This window comes from Bidens hawaiensis, unplaced genomic scaffold (genome assembly GCF_021521415.1).
Source record: "Bidens hawaiensis isolate Kalapana, Puna unplaced genomic scaffold, B.hawaiensis_p1.1 tig00051482_1, whole genome shotgun sequence".
Classification (NCBI taxonomy): Eukaryota; Viridiplantae; Streptophyta; class Magnoliopsida; order Asterales; family Asteraceae; genus Bidens; species Bidens hawaiensis.
The window spans coordinates 44910-67926 of record NW_027506193.1 but is presented as its reverse complement, the minus strand read 5'-3'; the positions used below and the strand labels follow the sequence as shown (position 1 = coordinate 67926).

General features: G+C 37.5%; 1 protein-coding gene across 1 annotated transcript; it reads left to right on the top strand.

The window, feature by feature from the left end:
- The first annotated feature begins 20608 nt into the window (after positions 1-20608).
- LOC143617034 (metacaspase-1-like) lies at positions 20609-22531 on the top strand. The gene is made up of 5 exons (XM_077089706.1): positions 20609-20960; positions 21043-21373; positions 21603-21714; positions 21802-21969; positions 22463-22531. Exons 1-5 carry the CDS (start codon positions 20609-20611, stop codon positions 22520-22522), a joined length of 1023 nt encoding a protein of 340 aa, XP_076945821.1. The 3' UTR covers positions 22523-22531.
- The last annotated feature ends 486 nt before the right edge of the window (positions 22532-23017 follow it).

Here is a 23017-nt window from a genome sequence, read left to right as displayed (position 1 = left end):
GAAACAGATTTTAAGCCCTTCAATGAAATAATTTTTACACTGTCACTTTGTAGTTTGTAGTTGTCACTGTGCTTTTTGTTGGAATGTAGCAGTAGTGAGAACTTGTGGCATTTACATCTAAATTGTAATATCTTATAGCAATAAAATACGAAAACGAGTTATAATAAAACTCACTAATTATTATTTTTGTACTGTTTTATGTAATTGTATAATGTTTTAAGAGAACAAAATGGTCTAGTGATGACTTAAATGAACAAAAATTTGGAAATAGTGTAAAAATTGACAAAAAAAGGAAGTCGAGATATTAACAGTATGCGAGTCCATAAACTTCAGGTGTGTATGAAACCGGACAGAACACGTTTGAAGTGTGTGTTCTTGATGTCCTTGCAAACGATATAGAAATAGATTATTGGAGAAACAAATATCAAGGAAGGTTTCAATCATATTTGGGAGTGTTTAAAGAGTTCTTATCATTAAGCAAATGCCTCCTAGAGGAGCTAGCTCACTCGGTGTAGGCACATGTCCAAGGTTCAAATCTAGGCAAATCAGTGATTTAGAAGTATTTATGTAAAGCAGAAGCAGGAGTAGCATTTTCAGGTTAAAAACAATTAAGCAAAGAAAAACTAGTTTCTCCTCATTATTCTTGGTAGGAGTGGGGTTTTGATTGTTTATGATATCAGTATTATCTAGGTCATTTAAGTTTAGTTAGATTACTTAAGATAAGATAGAAATGAGTATAAACATCATCACAAGTTATAATGCATGGAGTACGCATTTGCATTATACTCTGCTTATTTCTAACACAACGAAGCAGGTGGTTTAAGGGTGCAACTATTAGAGATTCGGGTATTTCAAAACACACACAAACACAAATAATCTGCAAGAAAAATAATAAACGAATATGAGCACGCAAGCTTTACATGGTTCGGTTGATTGACTTACGTCACGGGCTGCAACTAGGATACCTTTTATTATTGCTTTCTGCCTCACTCGTGATGAATTATATGTATAAGTATTACAACATAAATAGAGAAAATATTAAGGTTCACAACTTAATCCCCAAGAAAACTATTAGCGGGCTATAATTAAATAAAACGGGTTAGGCTTGCCACTAATCTTAATTTAATTAATCTGCCACTAAAGATGTCTTCTAACCCGGGCCCAGTTAAGCCTCCATAAACCCAACAATCTCCCACTTGAAGACTTGATAGTCTTCAAATTGGCTCCCGTTATTATCACTTGTACTTTTTCTAATCTTCCTCATTTTTCTGGTTCCAATGCCTTCTCATTAGTTAACCTGAAAGCTCGTTGAAGCTACCTCAAGTTCCAACACATCAGTCATAGCTACAAATGGCATTGACTCGTACTCTGTCCCTACCGGTCCCCACTTATACAAACTGCCGAATTTTGGAATACCCTATGAACAAACAACACTCTCCATATTTAGCAGGTAATCCTCTAGAGAGACTTTAACCGTTGGAAATCTGGTTCTCTTAACCTCCTGTCTGGTAACTCTAGGTAAAACTCTGACTGACAGTCGGTGCTCCCACTGCCACGAAAACCCCCTGGTTTCTCTAAACTTATTCTAGACATTCAACATGAGTATGTCCTGTGGCTCTGGGTTTATTTCCTGTAAAACAAACCTTCTTTTACCCATTAGGCTTTGCGACCAAACTTTAGTCTTCTTTTGAACTGGGTCGGTCACAGCCTCAAACGATAAACTGACCATATACAACGAACCTCTCTTTCTTCCTCGAGCCATGACAAGATTTCTCTTAACAAATTTCCACTGCCCATTCCCAAATTTAACCTCATATCCCTGTTCATCTAACTACCCAACAGAAATTAGCTTTTACTTTTAAGCTTGAAATCACTTTGACATCCTTCAAGGTCCATGAACCGGTTAAAGTAACTAAATTCATGTCACCCATGCTTGTAACATAAAAAACATCAATGTTCAGCAGTCTAACCTTACCAAAATCACCTTCCTTCAAATTCTGCAATGCTTCACTTTGTGGATAGCATGGAACGAAGCACTAGAATCATGACCTAGGAATCGACATAAAGCCTCTGCGTATTTTCCGCAATGTTGACTTATTTCTTTTCATTCTTAACATTCGGACACTGATTCCTAGAGTGTCCTGTCTTGTTGCAGTTCCAACATACCACATCTTTCTGAGTCCTAGACTGACTCCTTTTCCTGTTCTTGCTTCCACTACCTATGTTATTTTTTCTTCCTCTATCAGCATGCATTAAGTCACTAGATGATTCACCTGAATTTCTTCACCCAACATCTTCACCTAGAATAAGATCCCAAATCCTGTTAAAAGTGAACTCGCTGGTAGAACTAGTAATCACTGTAACAGTCCCTCACCAGCTATCAAATAAGGATGATAACAATAGTAGAGCCTGAACCTCATCGTCGAATTTGATACTATCTGACACAAGTTTTGACAAAATCAAGTTTAAGTTTTTGATGTGTACTGTAACTTAGCTTGAACTAGTGGGTTCATAGCTTGTGCTATCATTTCTTGCATTTTTACTATCAAATGCTCAGGAATCTCTTAAGCAGGTGCGGTTCGAGCTCGATTGCTCCTTGATCTAGAAGCTTCCTTGTTTGCAAAGGTTTTGTTTGATTAGACATTCTGTACTTATAAAAGAATTGATTCAGATACAAGGATTTTATTTATATATCTATCGTTAGATAAGATATCTTACAAACCCGAATATCTTACAAACAAAACTACTACGAACACAGATACTATAGCTGACACAGAAACAAACAATACAAATACAACAAGCTAGGATTCCTAATCTTTCATCTAATCTTTGATTATCTTTTTCATTTTACCACATTTCTGTAGTAATTTTCTCCCAACTTTCCTTCTCTTGCTACCTTTAGTAGCAACTTTCTTCCTCATTTCATCAGTTTCATGAAGTGCTCGATCAAGATGTTTTTCTTATGATTGTGGCATGACATTTGGATATCCATATTGTGGTGGTGGATCTTGATAAGCCATCGTAACTATGCCATAATGATTCCTTGGGTATGGTGGTGGGGGCATGCTTCAAATGGTAAGTTGTAACAAGCTTTGGCAGCTGCTTCTTGTTCCCTTATTTTATTGGGTTGTTTTGATATGGTGGGAACAACACTGGGTGGAAATTAGGTGGGTATCCCTGAACATAAGGGTCTTAAGGATTATAACAAGGGGACATGCAAAACAGGGGATCTTGGCAACTAATATTTGGTGGACAATCACATCTTAGATTATCTCGAAAATAAGAACTTTCCTTCTCAGCACTTATTTTTTCCGGAACTTCTTCTTCGGGATCTTCCTCTGGTTCTTCCTCTGAATCCACTTTGGATTCTTCCTCCGAATTGATTTCTACATCATTCTTGTTTAAATCTACTTGTATAGTCACCTTTTCTTGTGGTTGCATTACCCTTATCTTGGGTCTCCTAGATGGACCTGCTATGGAATAAATATTGGAATCTGTTGGGTTGTAAATGGGGGTTCCAAAACGCCATCTACTTTGGTCTGAGTGGCATTGCATCCAACTAGATGTGTCTTGCTCGGGTTCAAATTTGATTGGTTCGTCAGATTGCATATCGTTGGGAGTATGAGAATTCGGAATATCGGACGAATGATATTCGGGAGTTGGTGGATCACTTTGTATGAGGATTGGCATTTGTTCCGTGCTAGGAAAAAAAACTGGTTGGCTTCCTTAGGGTACTACAGGTATGACCAGACGATATTGGCTAAAGAAATCAGTATAATAGCTGTCACTTTCATCATTTTTGGGAATTTCTGGTTCCGGGCAGTTCGCCATTCTATGTTCCTTACAAAAAGTATCCATATATTTCTTGAACGACATCTATTAGGATTAGAATAGTGAGGGACAGGCAACAGTACCAACCTATCTTATCCCTATAATATAACATAATAAAATATTAAAACTTATCTATGATCAAAGCTTAGGTATGATTATATACCTAATTTGTTAAGATCGATGGCTATGATACCAACCTGTCACACCCTGACTTAGGGCCTAGGAGTGTGACAATTAGTTGGTACCTGTTTTGTAAATATATCAGAGTTTAAGGTTGTAAAACGGAAGTCTTAATTAAAATATTATTATATTCCAAAAGACGGGGATTAAACACCTGTTAGTTGTTACAAAAGTGTTCGAAGATTGAAAACCATAATTTACATTCTTTTAATAATAAAACTGCGACTGAGCCATCAGATCGTCTAACGGCTATCCATCATCTCCAAATATCTATTCTTGATTACCTATAAAACAATTTATAAAATACCTCAGCAATACATGCTGGTGAACACATTGACACAAAATAATTTTGATACTTAATTATCCACTCAAGACATTACTTAGGCCTCTGACCAACGTGGCTTAGGAAATAATTAAGTTCTGAAAGTCTGAATTAGTGTTATAACTCCAGCTCAACTCGAAACCACTCAGAAAACACCGCAACGTTCGAGGACTTAGCAACTACCAATATACACAAGATAATCCCCTTTTAGACATTACTTAGGTCCGGCCCAACGTGGCGGAGGCATTACCAGAAGTGGTGCGGTGTGCCCACCGCCTACCCACATATGAAAGGATCCAGACAAATGTATACGATAGCCTGAGATCTAGCAATTACCTTTGTTTATAAAGTTTTAGGGTTACATTATCCCATGCAAACAGTTTATATGACACATAAAAGAGTTAAGCGCATTCACCTTTGTTTTGATCAGCGTGTCTCACTGATTTATGCTTGATCGTTACCTTGGACCTATAGTACGAGAATAACATTTTATAAATAACTAGATCAACGATCTAGCTTCAGACCTTTAGTTTGTTCATATAACCTCTACTGTGACATATGTCAATTTTCGATTCGTTTTTGTATTTGTAAACCCCCGACCTGATGGGTCGTTTCGATGTATTATCATTATTAATTATCATTAATAAAAGTATTCCCGACATTTAATATTCAACGTTCGTTCATTTGTTACTATGTTCAATATATTTATGAAATCCCGAACTTTATCATTAATCGATCCGTACGGGTTAAAAACGCGTAAATAATCCAAAACCGAGAACTATATAATTCGATTACAAAGTTTAGGATTAAAAGTGTAAAACTTGAAAACTATAATTAGCTTAAAAAGTATTTAAATTACCATTTAAATGTTTCTTAAACTTCAGGGACTAATAGTGTAAATAATATTTAAATTATATTATTAATATATAAACAAACCCTACCCCGCCCCACCCCTCCTCCCTGCCGTTTTTCCGGCCACTGCCGCCGGCGAAGGCGCATGGATTCCGGCTAGCCCAAATCACCCTTTTTAATGCGTTTTAAACCCAGGTAAATTTACCAAAACGATTCTACGTCGATATTAAACACTAACCGACTAATTTATTGTGATTTCTTGCCGTAAAACACCCCGTAATCGTCTCCGGATTTCACGGGATTCACCATTAATGCGATAACCGCGTACACGCTCCTCCTACTAGTATAAATAGGATCCTTGCACTCGACACAACTCGCTCACACTTCTCAATCCCCCTCTAATACAGCGATTTGTCTGTAATTGGGAGTTCTAACACTGTTTTTCCGGCAACTGGGTTTCGTTCAAAACAAAACCTTATAAGGTAATTAATATATGCTTGTTAATGTCGTTACACCAATAAACAAAACACATAATCTAATTGTAAAAAATATGGAACAGAAACCCCAATTAGAAAAATTAGGGTTTATGTCCTTATAGATGAAGAAGATGAATTTAAACATGTGTTTAAAATAAATTGCTTTCATAATTTCAATAAATTGCTTCCTAGCCCAACTGGTTTACTCGTTTGCATCGTAAAGATGAGACCCGGGTTCGAAACCCGGGTCAAGCGCGATTTTTTTGATATAACCTGTTTAATTTTATTATTATTAATAATTAAAACCATTAAAATCTGTTAATATATATATATATATATATATATATATATATATATATTTAAAACTGTGTTTGAAACGAATTTGTAGCTTAGAGCAACTGGTAACACATGGAACTTATAACGCGGAGACCCGGGTTCGAACCCGGGTCACAACCGATTTTTGTATTTAATTTTTGAACCATTTTTAATCATTTAAAAATCAAAATAAAATTATAGAAACCTTTTTAAATTAAATAAAAATTATGTAAATTAACTATAAAATATATCTCACCATTTTACATATAAAAATCAAGTTTCTCGTTTTCTCAAGTTGTTATTAAAAATCGCTTATTAAACGTAACGTAAACTTTAATTTCCTAAATGTCGCCTCGTTAAAACAATAACCTTATTTTCGACTTATAAACAATGGTTCAAGTATTTCGGAAGTATAAACTTCGTTTTCTCACCATTAAAACGCTTAAAACCATATTAATAACCGATTTCCGTTAAAACATAAATAATAATTTAATAATCAAAGAGCCATAAAATTTGTAATGAATTATAATAAATTAATAACTAACTTCTAAAATTATTCATGCTATTAATCAACCCTAGACTCCCGATAGAGTAGCCGTTAAAATTCGTGTGTATTTCTTATTTATAGTTCGTACGGATTGACCGCTTCGGTTTCCCTTGACACTTTCAAGTTATTCTTATTTCTCTTACTTTAATTACTAAGGTGAGTTTTTCACCACCCCTTTTTAATGTTTTTATTGTTTTGGGGTAGCATATGTATCCTTATAAAAATTCAAGTATTGTTTCTTCTATTACAAAACTACAATTCGTATATGGACTTGTGTGTTACATGTATTACTTGCACGTTGGGAAGCCTCATTAAGTATGATCATACGCCTCCCTTTGCACTCCGGTTCATTTGTATCGAGTGAAAAAGGGCCTCATTATCCAAGTACGTTGGTTGTTACCAATTGGAAAGGACCTTACTTGCGCGATTACCCAAGTACGTTGGTTGTTACCAACTGGAAAGGACTTACTTGCTTGTTTGTCACTTGTCCATGAGTTGTACGGTTTTTATGTATGTATTTAAAACTGTGGAAACTCACCGGCGATTTATAGCTGACTTTATTTTATACATATGTTACAGGTACCGTGATTAGAGGATGAAGGACTAGAAGACGCTTAGAATACCTAGGTTATTTAATAAACGAGACATTGTTATGATTATGTTTTGATTTGAACTTGTATTGTGATTTGTTAAACTTGTGTACTTGGCAATTTAATGAATTAATGTTATTTTGGTCACTTAATAGTGCCACGTGTGTTTGAGCAATCTGTACATCATACTCGGGTGTTTCCGCTTAAGCCGGGGTGTTACAGATTGGTATCAGACCCGTGGCTATAAGATAGGGCATTAGACGTAGTGTTCTAGTTTAGTTATAGCTTAATTGTTTAAATTGTTTAGGTTGCATGATTAGAAAATTATGTGGGCCTTTATTTGATTGTTTGCATGCACTTACTATTATTGCTATATTGCTTAATTCATTTACGCCTCATGTACACAAAAGCACACACAAGTCCAAGGCTTAGGCCTAAAAATCAAAATTTTCAAAGGATTTACAAACAAGTTTCGTTTGGGTGTTCCGATAATTCTTCTGCATAAAGATGATTCGTCGTGGCGGGTATGTAGTAATTGGAAGGGGGACGTGCTTGTTTCCCGAACTCTTGACACCAAGGTTCATGAAACCCTGGATAAGCAATGCGCATATATCCAATCAGACGTTGGACCCGGTTGCTTACCTGGATAGTTCGGGAAGGGCATGAACCTTATTAGGCCAAAACGTACCATCCAAACACCATACGAGTCACCATTTTATGTTTTCAACCGTGATCATGTCCTCTTTGTGAATAAGGATATGGTTGCATCCCTTAGGATGTCACACAAATCATGGTGGTTCATGCAACGTGTGACTCCGACCCTCTATGTTTTACAATGTGTTTTAACCAAAAGTTTGTCAAGTCGTGGTGATACACGAATACCCAGCTTTTGGTTCGATTTATTTTCGAAATTTCGATTTTGTGTTGGAACACAAGAGTCCATGGTGGTTCATGAAAACTCTAACTTCCTCACAACACTTATTATATTTATGGTTTTCATATTTTAACAAACTTTAACAAGGATTTATTTTCTTTATATATATCATGCACTATTCCGAGTCTCACGATTTTCGTTACCCTTGTTCGTAGAATGGCTTCCCGTAACCTTAAGCGTCGATCATCTGGAACCTCTAGTCGTAAGATAACTTCTCAGATCACTAAGCACCTGACAGCGGTCCTTCCTAATATCATGACCCGGATGCACCAGAACATCATGGCTAACGTTAACCCTCATCCTCCTACCCTGCCTTCAGCTCCCATTGTAACCTACAAGAACTTTACTGATGCCAAACCTACCAAGTTTAATGGAACTCAAGGTGCCACTGCCCTACTTCAGTGGTACGAAAAGATGGAAAGCGTGTTTTACCAAATTGAATGTCCTGATGATAAGCGAACCCGATTCGCTACAGGTATGTTCGAGGAAGGCGCACTTACATGGTGGGTCAAGGAAAAGTCCACCCGCGGTGTTGAAGCTGCCATGGCCTTGCCATGGAACGAATTAAAGGATCTTATGACCCAAGAGTTTTGTCGTCCAAATGAGCTCATGAACTTGGAGGCTGAGTTTTGGAACCTCAAACAAGAGGGCGGTGAGCACCTGGCTTACACCACCCGTTTCAACGAGTTGAGCGTGCTAGTGCCGCATCTTGTTACCCGTACCTCGCTTGCCATCGAGAAGTAAATTAGGGGACTACCGAGGCAAATTCAATATAGTGTCTTCAGTAGTTCGCCTAAGGAACTTGGCGACGCGATTAAACTGGCCGCAACCCTAACCGACAATCATGTCAAAGCCAGGACTTTGACATTGAAATCATCCAAGAAACCGGTCGATAAACCTGTTGCTGAACCCAAACCCGAATCATCCAAACCCGTATACTCCTCCCAAAACCGCAACAAGAAGCGCAAGAACTACGCGCTAACCCAACAACCCACACCTCAAACCCAAGCCAATCCTGCACCACCTCTCAAGAAACCCTATGGCGGACCTCACCCGTTTTGTAGCACCTGCCAACATCACCACCCCGCCTATGCCTCTTGCCGACAGTGCACCCGTTGCAACCGTTACGGGCATCTTACCATAGCGGCTCTCCCGAGGGCTGCTCCACCGAATCCCCGACCCGTACCATATGTCCAAACCATCAACCAAACGATAGCTTGCTATAATTGTGGAGACCCTTTCCACTTCCGCAACGCGTGTCCACGACTCGCAAACTTGAACACACTTCGACTGGCTCCTGCTCCGCAATTGCAGCTCCAAGCTTACCAAGCCTACCAAGCGATTCAGCCACAAGTTCCTCAATTGATGGCTAATCAAGCTCCACCACTGCTAGCTATTCAAGCACCTGCACCTCAAGAGGGTCAAGCCGTTCAAGCTCCTCAAGATAACCGTGGGCGTGCATTCATGATGAATGCCCACCAAGCGCAACAAAACGGCGATGTGGTGAATGGTACGTTTCTTGTAGACGACCACTTTGCAACCATTTTATTTGATACCGGTGCCGATATGAGTTTTGTGTCTTTTGAATTTGAGTCCTTGCTTGCTAACCTCGGTCTAAACTTAAGAGCTCGTACACTGTTGAAGTAGCGAATGGTAAATCCGTGACGATCGATTCCGTTATTCGAAGTTGCAAGATGATTCTTAATGGCCACATGTTCTCAATCGACCTCATCCCGATGCAATTGGGAAGTTTCGACATCATAGTAGGCATGGATTGGTTGTCCTCTCACCGTGCCGAAATCGTTTGCTTCGAGAAGATTATTCGTATCCCGATTACCGATGGTCAAACTCTTCGCGTTATTGGTGAAAAGCCCTCTCCTTCGAGCCTAAACCTCATAACTTGCTTTCAAGCCCATACGTACTTACTCAAGAAGTATGTAGCGTTCGTGGCTCTCGTTGTTGAAAAGAAGGAGCAAAAGATTGAAGACATTCCGTTTGTTCGTGAGTATCCTGAAGTGTTTCCTGATGACGTATCTGGTCTTCCTCCCGTTCGTGAAGTTGAATTCCGCATTGACTTTGTGCCTGGTGCAACTCCGATTGCAAAGGCTCCTTACCGTCTTGCACCCTCCAAGATGCAAGAATTGTTTACCCAACTCCAATAACTTTCAGAAAAAGGGTTCATCCGCCCTAGTTCGTCTCCGTGGGGCGCACCTGTGCTGTTTGTCAAGAAGAAAGACGGTTCCTTCCGTATGTGTATCGACTACCGCGAGCTCAACAAGCTTACGATCAAAAATCGTTACCCCTTGCCTTGCATCGACGATTTGTTCGATCAACTTCAAGGAGCTTTTTGCTTCTCCAAGATTGATCTTCGTTCGGGTTACCATCAACTACGCGTGCATGAAGATGATGTACCCAAGACCACCTTTCGGACTCGATACGGACATTACGAGTTTAGGGTTATGCCCTTTGGGTTAACCAATGCACCCACGGTATTCATGGACCTCATGAACCGCGTGTGCAAGCCATACTTAGATAAATTCATGATTGCCTTTATTGATGATATTCTCATATATTCTAAGTCCAAAACCGAGCATTCAAAGCACCTTCATTCCATCCTTGATCTCTTGAGGAAGGAACAACTTTACGCTAAGTTCTCGAAGTGTGAATTCTGGTTGAGCGAGATTCCGTTCTTGGGGCACATAGTAAACGAAAAAGGGTATTCACGTAGACCCCGCCAAAGTCGAAGCCATCAATAATTGGAAGACTCCAACCTCTCTTACCGAAGTTCGTTCTTTTCTTTGTCTCGCGGGTTTTTATCGTCGCTTCATCCTCAATTTTTCCAAGATCGCTTTGCCCCTAACCGCTTTGACTCACAAGGATAAACCTTTCGTGTGGGGACCAAAGCAAGATGAAGCCTTCTAAACTCTCAAACGTAGGCTTTGCGATGCGCCGATCCTTTCCCTCCCCGAGGGCAACGAGGACTTTGTTGTCTATTGCGATGCTTCTAACCAAGGCCTCGGTTGTGTCCTCATGCAACGAGGTAAAGTCATCGCCTACGCTTCACGACAACTCAAAGTTCATGAAAGAAATTACACGACGCATGATCTCGAGCTCGGTGCTGTTGTTTTTGCGTTGAAAATTTGGAGACACTAACTTTATGGCACAAAATGTGTGGTATTCACTGACCATAAGAGTCTTCAACACATTTTTGACCAAAAGGATTTGAACATGCGGCAACGACGATGGGCCGAATTACTTAGTGATTACGACTGCGAAATTTCCTACCACCCCGGTAAAGCGAATGTTGTAGCCGATGCCCTTAACCAAAAGGCTCATGTGAAATCTATCTTGCTTCATAGTGTGACCGTTCAAACCGATCTCCAACTCCAAATCTTTGAAGCCCAACACGTCTCGGTTACCGAGGGTAATATGTACGACGAAACGTCCTGTGGCGCGGAGCTTCAACTCGAAACTAAGCGTGATGGGTTGTTGTATTACCTTAATCGTTTGTGGGTTCCCAATTGTGACGATCTTCGTACCTTCATCATGGACGAAGCTCATAAGTCGCGATATTCCTTTCATCCCGGCGCGGATAAAATGTATTTCGACTTACGGTCCACATTTTGGTGGCCCGGTATGAAGAAAGACATTGCATTGTACGTCGCAAAGTGCCTTTCTTGCGCTAAAGTTAAGGCCGAGCATCAGCAACCATCTGGTTTACTCGTGAAACCACACATCCCGATTTGGAAATGGGAATATGTGACCATGGATTTTGTATTCAAACTCCCAGCCACTCGAAACCGCCACGATGGAATTTGGGTTATTGTTGACCGTTTGACTAAGTCTGCACACTTCATTCCGATCAACGAAAAGTTCTCGGTTGATGAACTTGCTCAAATCTATGTTCAACGTATCGTGTGTCGTCATGGTGTACCCTTGCGTATTATCTCCGATCATGATAGTCGTTTTACTTCTCGTTTTTGGTCATCTTTGCAAACTGCGTTGGGAACTCGTTTGGACCTTAGCACCGCCTATCACCCTCAAACCGATGGGCAATATGAGCGAACGATTCAAATGTTTGAGGATATTCTTAGGTCTTGTGTTTTGGATTTTGGTGGAAACTGGAATTCTTATCTGCATTTGATTGAGTTCTCCTACAATAATAGTTTTCATACGAGCATCGGAATGGCTGCATTCGAAGCACTCTATGGTCGTAAGTGTTGTTCTCCTATTTTTTGGAATGAGATTGGTGAAACCCAAATCACCGGTCCCGAACTTGTCCAAGAGACCACTGATCGAATCACACAAATTCGACAAAATCTCTTAGCCGCTCGTAGTCGTCAAAAGAGCTACGCGGATAATCGTCGACACCCTCTCGAGTTTAACGTTGGTGATCGTGTTCTTCTCAAGGTATCTCCTTGGAAGGGTGTTGTTCGTTTCGGAAAGAAAGGTAAACTATCCCCTCGATATGTTGGACCTTTCATAATTCTCGATCGTGTTGGTGGCGTGGGCTATACTCTTGAACTTCCGCAAGAACTCGCGAATGTTCATCCGACGTTTCATGTGTCGAATCTTAAGAGATGCTTAGCCGAGGGAAATCTCCACATACCACTTGGCGAAGTGCGCATCGATGAATCTATGCACTTTGTTGAGACGCCGGTGGAAATCATGGACCGCATGGACAAAGAGACCAAACGTAGCCGTATACCTTTGGTAAAGGTTCGTTGGGAATCTAAACGAGGCGCTGAATTTACTTGGAAGCGGGAAAACCAAATGCGAACTAAGTATCCCCATTTGTTTGATACGGATTCTTTAAACTAATTTCGGGACGAAATTTTCAAAAGTAGGGAATGCTGTGACATATGTCAATTTTCGATTCGTTTTTGTATTTGTAAACCCCCGACCTGATGGGTCGTTTCGATGTATTATACTTATTAATTATCATTAATAAAAGTATTCCCGACATTTAATATTCAACGTTCGTTCATTTGTTACTATGTTCAATATATTTATGAAATCCCGAACTTTATCGTTAATCGATCCGTACGGGTTAAAAAAGCGTATATAATCCAAAACCGAGAACTATATAATTCGATTACAAAGTTTAGGATTAAAAGTGTAAAACTTGAAAACTATAATTAGCTTAAAAAGTATTTAAATTACCATTTAAATGTTTCTTAAACTTCAGGGACTAATAGTGTAAATAATATTTAAATTATATTATTAATATATAAAACAAACCCTACCCTACCCCGCCCCGCCCCTCCTCGCTGCCGTTTTTCCGGCCACCGCCGTCGGCGAAGGCGCGTGAATTCCGGCTAGCCCAAAATCACCCTTTTTAACGCGTTTTAAACCCGGGTAAATTTACCAAAACGATTCTCCGTCAATATTAAACACAAACCGACTAATTAATTGTGATTTCTTGCCGTAAAACACCTCGTAATCGTCGCCGGATTTCACGGGATTCACCATTAATGCGATAACCGCATACACGCTCCTCCTACTAGGTTATTTAATAAACGAGACATTGTTATGATTATGTTTTGATTTGAACTTGTATTGTTATTTGTTAAACTTGTGTACTTGGCAATTTAATGAATTAATGTTATTATGGTCACTTAATAGTGCCACGTGTTTTTGAGCAATCTGTACGTCACATTCGGACGTTTTCGCTTAAGCCGGGGTGTTACATCTACCTTGATAATCGTTCTTTATAAAATATAAGGACCCTTAGTCCCTTCTTTGTTTATCATTTATTCACTACGTTTCTTCTTAATGAAGAAACGTATATATCAGGTTTCTTCTTTCATAAAAAACATTATAAAACTTTATATGTATAAGGAAATAATATTCCAACTATATCCTCATCTTATAAAAACTATATGTCACTTATTATTTAATCAAGATATGGGCTATAGCCCCGACTAGGGTCTAAGACACATATAATAAAATAATCGGGCGGAACCCCTACCTTGTATGGATGCTTTTATAGGAAATGCCTAGGCTTTATGCGAGCAGAGCCGGCCCGACAATGTAAGCAAGTAAAGCTAGGGCTTTAGGCCCCCGAATTTTTGAGGCATCGTTTTAAAAATAAATAATAATTATATCATTATATGGAATGCATATTAACTTTAGTTCAATGTCAGAGACATATGGCGTTGCTGTAGGGTAGTGGTAAGGGTTGTTGGCTCGAATTATGAGTGCTCATGTTCGAATCTCAATATTTCTACAATTTTTTTTCTATTTGCAGCTACAGGCCCCTTTAGGTCAAAAAAAAAAATGTTTAATTTCATAACTATACCTGCAGATTCCCAATACTTATCTAGTAATAGCTATCAATAATTAATTTTTCTCTCATGCCATATTTATGTCGTTCATTTTTTTCTTTTTGTTTCTCTCATGCCACATTTATGTAGTTCATTTTTCTTTTGTTTATATCCGATGTAATTTTTTTCTAGCATTTGTACTGTAAAGAGATATTTATTTTTTGTTACTTAAATAAATTGTATCTAAGTTATCAAATAGAACTTAAGCTAAAATCTTTATTAGCAAATTACATTTATTTTCTAATTGGACGTGAAGATCCGTTTGCTTTGTGTTTTATAGCTAACGGACCAAACTTTGTTAACGGATTAGACAATTAAATAATTTCCAAATTTTTAATCACAAAGACAATGCAAAAGGGTCCCTAATATTTATTTCGCTTTAGGCCACCTAAATGGTTGGGCCGCCACTGTATGCGAGCAACACTTCTACTTATCGTCGGGAGATCGAAAGAATAAACCGACAGAACTTCTACTTCTTGCACGAATTTCGAAACAACGAACATGTTGTAACGTTGGGATCGTGTTACATATTTTGAGGTTATATTTGTGAGTTTGAAGTGTAGATGGATGAATGAAACATCACCCTGTGGGTGACTTTTATAGGCAAAATTCTGAGTTACACTGCGTAACACGATGTGGCTTTAAACAAGGCCATCACGTATTGCGATGGATCTTAAAACCGCCGTTGAATATTATATTCCGTCTCGTAACGCGATGGAAGCTTTGGGTTGGCTGTCGTGTATCGCAACGCCACCCACTAGCTTTGCCTTGTCAATATATAGGCTTGCCACGTGCCACTAACATTTCCGATCCGTACGTACAACCTACGTCAATGAAAGAGCAAAAGAAAAATGAAAAAAAATTCACGAGCAATGGTTATGGGGATTATAAAGGGAGAAAAGTCCCGATCTTTGTAATCAAAGCCAAAGAAATAAGCCGTTAAAAGATAATAGCTATTGTGCTATGGTTAGGGTGCATGATCGCATCAAGACTGGTTGGAAATCTTCAATAAGTCATGAAGTGGGTAGGTTTTTGGTCACTTGTCAGGTTTATGGACGATAGGGCAATACAGGTAATATTGTATATTATTAAGCAGAAAACATTTGGTTGGGATTAAGTGGGTTTGAGTTTAAAGGGACACAGAATATTAACAATCGTAGTTACACGTGTCGGTACTTCCTGGGTTCAAATGAATGAAAAATAACATGCTAGTTATGATCTCGTTACAAATCTTTCCGGTACCAAAACGGGTTTAAAAAATAAATATTTGCATATACATGAAAAAAAAAGTCCCCAGCATTTTAATTCCCGATTTATACTATTCTTAACTTCCTTAAGGACAAGTAAAGGTTTAAGCTTGGGGAGATTTATTAGTCACATTTCTTGGCATGTTTTATAACACTTTAAACACTCAATTTGTCATATATAATGTGTTTAACATACATGTATCACTTTAATTTGTGAAACACTTATTTTTTTTGAAGTGGAGTATACTTTGGATTGTTTTATTGTTTTGTAGGCGTGGATTGGTCGTGAGTGACAGCAACGGGTGTTGGAAAGGATTGAAAGCATTCAAGAATAAAAGTTAGTTAGTAGAGAAAACAAAAGGCTAAAACAAAAATAAAAGTGCTTATCCATTTGGTTGTTTAATTATTTAACAACTAAAAAGATAGACATCAATTTTAAATTACAAATTTGAAGATCAATTATGAATACGGTATGGAAAACTCACGTGGGCTACAAGTGGTGGAAGGAAAAGTATTTTTCTTTGGGCTGAGTAATCAAGAGTTTGGCCTTTAATTTCAACCAGATGAGGTTAAGGATCGTTTTGTTTTGGATATAAATGGATTTTAAGGGATTTTCTAAGACATCTCTTTGACGGTAGAAATATTCCAAGTAGGAGAAGAGAGCATTATTTGGTTGATTTTTTTAGTAAGATCATTTATTTCATGTTTTGTTTCTTCAACGTTGTTTTTTCAACGTGTGATTCTTGTGCTTAAACCCAATTCTATTCCGGTATATACTAGATTGTTAATAAACCTGATCAACTTATTAATTTTTCTAATAAAGTTCATAAATATTTAAAACCCTAATCAGTTTTTAAGTTTTGGTAAAAGGAACTAATAATATTTTGTGTTTGCCTATGAACTCAAAATTATTATAGAATTAAACAATATAATTAAGCATATCGAGCGGCGTGTGTGTTTGATTGAAATCAATACTTCTATCACGCAACCGGCCGCACGCTAAGATCCGAATGGCGTAAGTTTGGAGTAGCAGGTTGTCTCTAATCACCGAATGACGTGTGGTTAGACATTAGATGGAGTGGATATCCGAACGGCTTGACATCTAGTATTGATACAAAACATTTAAGTAAAAACCATTGCATCATAATTGTTAATGATCATAATCTAGAATTAAATCAGGAAATTACTTTAGTGTTGGAATTAGTTTTTTGACATTTTGAATTCACATTTTTGTAATAATTTATTTTCATTAACTTTAAGTTCAAATCAACCCCCCCCCCCCCCCTTAAAACAATTGTATCTGCACTCAAAATAATTTTGGTATAATCTAGTTAATTTGTATCCCTATCTTTGAGGACATGAACCTTACTTCCATCCATACTTTTCAGAGTAAGTCTAAGCAAGTTTATTTTATTTGTTGGATTCGACACCCATTAATAACGAACGGATTTGTTCTTGATAAGCGATCGAGACGGGTGAGGAATAGGCAAACGATCGAACAAATAATATAATGATAACATTGAATGACTCCGTAATCAGTAATAAAAGATTGATAATATTAAAGGAACCGATTCCATCAAAGGTGAGCTCCCCTTGGGTGGTTGGTTGCACCTTCCAAAAACACACAAATAAAGAACAATACAAGTCCCTACTTATAGCAAAATAACAAACATTCTAAAATTTTTCTTCTCATTGAAGCTAAACGCGTACATCGAAGCGCTCGACTCGGATTCGGATTACACGCTTACTAAAACCGGTTGATTGAACGTAATATATATAACGAGATTTGCCACATTGATATCAAAAGTCACAACTTTTTGGCCTTACAACGCCGACCAAATCCAAAGGTCACCACGTGTGAATTTATCTCTCCATGCGGTTAGACAATTAGCTCATTTCCAATGCATGTCATCTATACTGTCGATCATGTCAGATAAACCATGCGCATTTGCATGCGCCTTGTAATTCTGTTTTGAGATCGTTTCAATTAAGCGATCTTAGATAACGTGTAGCATTTAGCTTTATTATTCTTATATAAAATTAATAATTAAAATATTTAAAAAAAACAAGTGATATAATTTTATTAAAATTAAAATATACCGTAGCAGAAATACTCTAAGGTGTCTCGAGCTGTTTTATTGGCCATCTTTAAGTACTTGTCCTTGATGTTGGTCGTGTATCCGCCAGTGAGAGCGCAGTGCCGTTGAAGTTAGCTTTAATTTTGTATTTTTTCCAATTATAGTTCGTGAGGTTCGATCGCTTCAATTTCTTTAACGCGCTTTCGGTTTTTGTTTCTATTTCATCTTCAATTACAAAGGTGAGTTTCTCACACCCCCCTTTTAATGCTTTTACACTCTTTGGGGGTAACATATCTATCCTATCAAATCAATTGTTTACTTGTTCATTTACAAACTACAATTCGTATCATGGACTTGTGTGTTACTTTATTACTTGCTCAAAACTTACTTGCATGTGGTATCCTTAATAAGTATGATCATACGCCCCCTTTACACTCAGGACCATTTTGTTATGAGTGGAAAAGGAGCCCCCAATCTGAGTACGTTGGTTGGTACTACAAACTGGAAAGGACCTTACGTGCACGATTATCCGAGTACGTTGGTTGTTACCAACTGGAAAGGACCTTACTTGCTCGATTATCCGAGTGCATTGGTTGTTACCAACTGAAAAGGACCTTGCTTGTATGATTTTATTACACATGTCTCGTAAAATTGTATGATTTTTATGTATATATAAACAAAACTTGTGTGAACTCGCCAACAATTTATTTAGTTGATCTTAATTTTATATATATGCTACATGGACAATCATTAGGTGATGATGCTTTGAATAAGAAACTAAACTTAGGTTATTTTAATAATTAGACAAGTTGTTTATTTTCCTTGTAATGTAATTCCTTTGTTTACAAACTTTTGTACTTATGCTTAAAGTAATTAATAATGATAATATTGTCACTTAATAGTGTCACATGTATTTTGAGCAATATGTATATTACACCCAGACGTTTCTGCTTAAGCCAGGGTGTTACCTCTTTCATGGTCCTCGAAATGTTAGTCAAGCGTCTCACGTTCTAGTGCCAAGACGAATACCAAGGTGTTGCAAATGTTATTGCTGAAATTTTTTGATTGCATAATTTATTATTAGAATTGCATCGCACTCTCTCCGTTGCTACATTGGTTTAAAGCGAAAACACAAATTCCATCTACTTATCAGGCAATCCCATTCAGCATCAACGTACAAAGCATATTGAAGTGAATATTCACTTTGTTCATGAGCAGGTTCAGCGTGGAAAAGTACGCATTGTCCATGTTCCCACGTGGTACCAAATAGCTGACATCTCCACCAAAGGGCTTCCGAAGATCTTATATGTTGAGGTTGTAATGGAATCACTGTATAAATCGAATAGATTTGTCTATATTAATTGTCAGTATAATCAAATATTATCTAAAAATATGAGATACACTTGTAACACCTATTTAAAGGGAGAGAATAATGAGAATATATTTTTTTGAAAAATATTATGTTACACTAATGTTTACTATTACAACTTAACAATACAAGGAATCATACTGTTTAATATCCTATATACAAATGTGTACAAAAGTGTATTTAACCTAATAGGGGCCTTATAAAGATTTACCTAGAGAATATTAATGATATACTATTGTATGTATTTTTCATAAGAAGTCTCATTCTATTGTTTTTACTTAATGTTATTCTATTATTGTTTTTACTTAATGTTTTGGAAATTCAGGAGAAATTGAGTAATCAAATCAAGTGGTGTATTTGAATATGTTCACATAGAACTCACCACTAAAATTTATGTCATTTCTAGAAAATGCATGAGAGGATAAGATTTTAGAAATGTGTGAATTCTAAAATGATTGGCACATAACTATTAATATATAGGAATATATCTAAGAGAAGACCAAATGAATTCATGCTATTGTAATTAAAGAACCTAATAAAGAAAGGAAAAGATTTGAAGATAGATCCTATTTATCTTTTCCTTAAAAAAAGTAAAAATTAAAATTAGAGAACATAATTGAAGTGGCATTTCTCATGACAAGATTTCTTGATTCATAGCCATACAACACGTACTTATGCTTGTGCAGTCAACTACGTTGAGGATCATTCACGCTTGCGGCCCCCTGGAAAAAAAACGTCACAGATCATCTGGATATGACATTTCACATGCACCTTTTGTGTGATGATAATATAACCCACATGACATGTTGACGACAAAACTTACCTAATCATGAACATATAAGTATTGGTAAGAATGTTTGTAGGATTGGAGAAAAATTAGTAAATTTGGTCCGTTTATATTTTATGTCTTAGCAGACTAGAGACGTTTATAGATGCATTAAGCACCTTGCAATGGTAATGGTCTAATGATGAATGTTTTTAAAACGTGACCAGCATTCATGAGTAGGTCCTACTTGCGTTGCTGCATGCATAACCCACCAACTTAATCCATTCTCTGCCCACACAAAAATGAATAAGTAAATAAATCAATCATGTCTGACCCGCTAATTAAACAGGGTTTGATTCAACTGCTGACCGGCCAATACGCCAAGTCCGGGTCTGGCCCGGCCCTGAAAACAAAAGAAACCAATGAATAAAAAGACAGGATTCTAATTTAGCATTAGAAATCAGTAATCACACACGTGATTATTGTATTTGTTCTCTTTTCATTGATTTTCAATAAACGGTCCACATACGTAAGTTTTTGGTCAACATGGCTACACTAGAATAAATCCATCTCAACCGAAAGAAGTTACAGATGATGTGAATCTGGTTCTTCCATTTACTTTGTGATGAATCCATTCCTTAGTCCTTACAAAGAGTGATGTACAAATGGCCAAATGGACTATATAAATAGAACGAACACCTCCAAACTAGTTACCATCCACACATTCATTCTACCTTAGAAACAACAACTCTTAACTACCTAGAACAACAAATACATGGCAACAATAACCATACCGTGCCAAACATGTGGAAGAACTTTGATTAACATGTGGGGATTGCGATACGCATTGTGTGCCGAGTGCAAGGCCGTTCAAGTTTTCAAAGAAAAGATCAAGCCCCGTGTTCTCTTTCAAGTCGGTCGGTTTCTCAATGCAGCTGCAAACCAGTATCAAGAGCAGTTGGGTCAGCTGGCACCGAAATATGGCAGGAAAAGGGCAGTGCTATGTGGTATCACCTACAATAACCACATAAAGAAACTTGAAGCCAGTGTTCATAATGTCAGGAGCATGCAACGGTTACTAGTTAACAAATTGCGCTTTCCGAACGCTTCCATCCGTGTCCTTACTGGTAATTTCGAAACTTCTGTCCAAAAAATATAATGAATTTGGATCTCAAACTTCTGTTAATTAGTGATTAACTTTTGATGTAGAAGAGGAATCGGATAGCAACAGTATCCCAACAAAGGGCAACATACAAGCAGCTTTAGAGTGGCTAGTCCAGGGTTGCCAGCCCGGGGACTCATTGTTCTTCTACTATGCAGGCCATGCAACCCGAATTCCTGATAAAGATGGCGATGAGGTCGATGGGTATGATGAAGCATTGTGCCCTCTTGACTATAAACACGCTGGAGCAATTCTAGATGATGACATCAATGCCACCATTGTAGCACCACTGCCTCATGGTGTAACACTTCATAGTGTCGTCGACACTTGCTTCAGCGGAACCGTTCTAGACCTACCTTTTCTGTGCAAGATCAACTGGTCAGTAGGAATTCAATATAACCAAAAAAAACATTGTTTGGTGAAATTTAATTTTCGTGTATAATAACTGAAAACTGAAAACCAGATCCCTTTTTATAAAGAGATTGCAATGAAAGGATTATACTGAAGGTCGATTAACAAATAAGCTTAAAAATAAATGATGAATCAAATAATAATAACTATAAAAGATAATAAACTCGGTTAACACACCTATGATCCTTCCAAGCAGGGACGGACTCTATAAGTGGGAAGAACACCAACTTACAGATAAAGGAACCCGTGGAGGAAAGGCAGTGTGCATTAGTGCCTGTGCAGACGACCAGAACTCAGCAGATACATCAGTAAGCACACTCATTCATGTCTTCATGCGCATCTCACACGGAAACCACTTTTTTATTTAATCCATATTTGTTTTAATGCTTTTGCAGGTTTTCACAGGCCGGGCTATAGGCGCGTTGACTTTTAGCTTCATCCAAACTATTGAAAATGAAAGCAAGCTGACATATGGAATGCTACTTAACTCAATGCGAAAAAATGTTAACCATGCTCAACAAGTGGTAGGCCGATTTATGCCTCGTGCGACTTCTGTGCCGCAGGTACCTCGTCATTTGAATCCTTAACTTGAGTTATCTATGTGTTTTCGCTTTAGACACAAATAATTTGATCTACTTATAATTTATACCATTTTTAAATAATGGGTTCACGATCTCCTTGACGAGAACTTAATTCCCATGGACCTTTTTTCTCCAATCAGCCTTTAAAAAGTAAAAGGAGTAACTTACAAAATTGGGTGAGAACTTGTACCAAGTAGGGGGGGGGGGGGGGGTCTATACACCTTGATCCAAAATGATTGTTAAGCATCTTTAGTTGTATGTTACTCCGAACTCCTATACGCATTAAACTGCTAAGTATGGACACCTCTTTTGTAAGTATGAAAATATTACATATACACCAACAAGTGTAGTAAAACGGAACCATTAATTTGTATACATTTTTAATTTATTCACCACTTTTTAAGTATGAAAAATAAATGCTAATTGCTTTAAGGCTTTTGCTATGTGCTTACATTTTTAAGTTTGGTGTTTGTAGGAGCCTCAACTATCCTCTTCCACAAGATTTGAGATTTACTCAGAGCCTATTATATTCTAGAGAACGCATCTAGTGGGTGTTAGCTACAATGAATGATTTATAAAGTACAAGCATAAAAAAATTAAAAAAAAGAGTCATTCATTGAAATAAAGCATAAAAATCGTTATTAAAAGTCAAAAGTTGTCACTGTAAGTAATAATCGGTCACAAAATTTTACTTCCACAAAAAGAAGTTTTGAGTAATGACCTATGTATAGTGACACGAAAAAAAAGAGTGGAATCGGATTTTAAATCCTTTTTTCCGAAATAAATTTTGATAAAGAAAAAGTGTATAAAACTCAAAACTTTAACTTTTGAGTCCCTTTTTAAAAGTGTAACTATAAACACAAATGCAGTGACAATTTTTAGTGTGTCACTAATGTCACTTTCGTTTGTGGTGGAATGCAGTGGTTGTGAGAACTTGTGGCATTAACATCTAAGATTAGCTTAATTTGTAATAATGCCCATAATCTAAATTGTAATTCTTAACTTTAAGTATTGAAATGTGAAAGTGAGT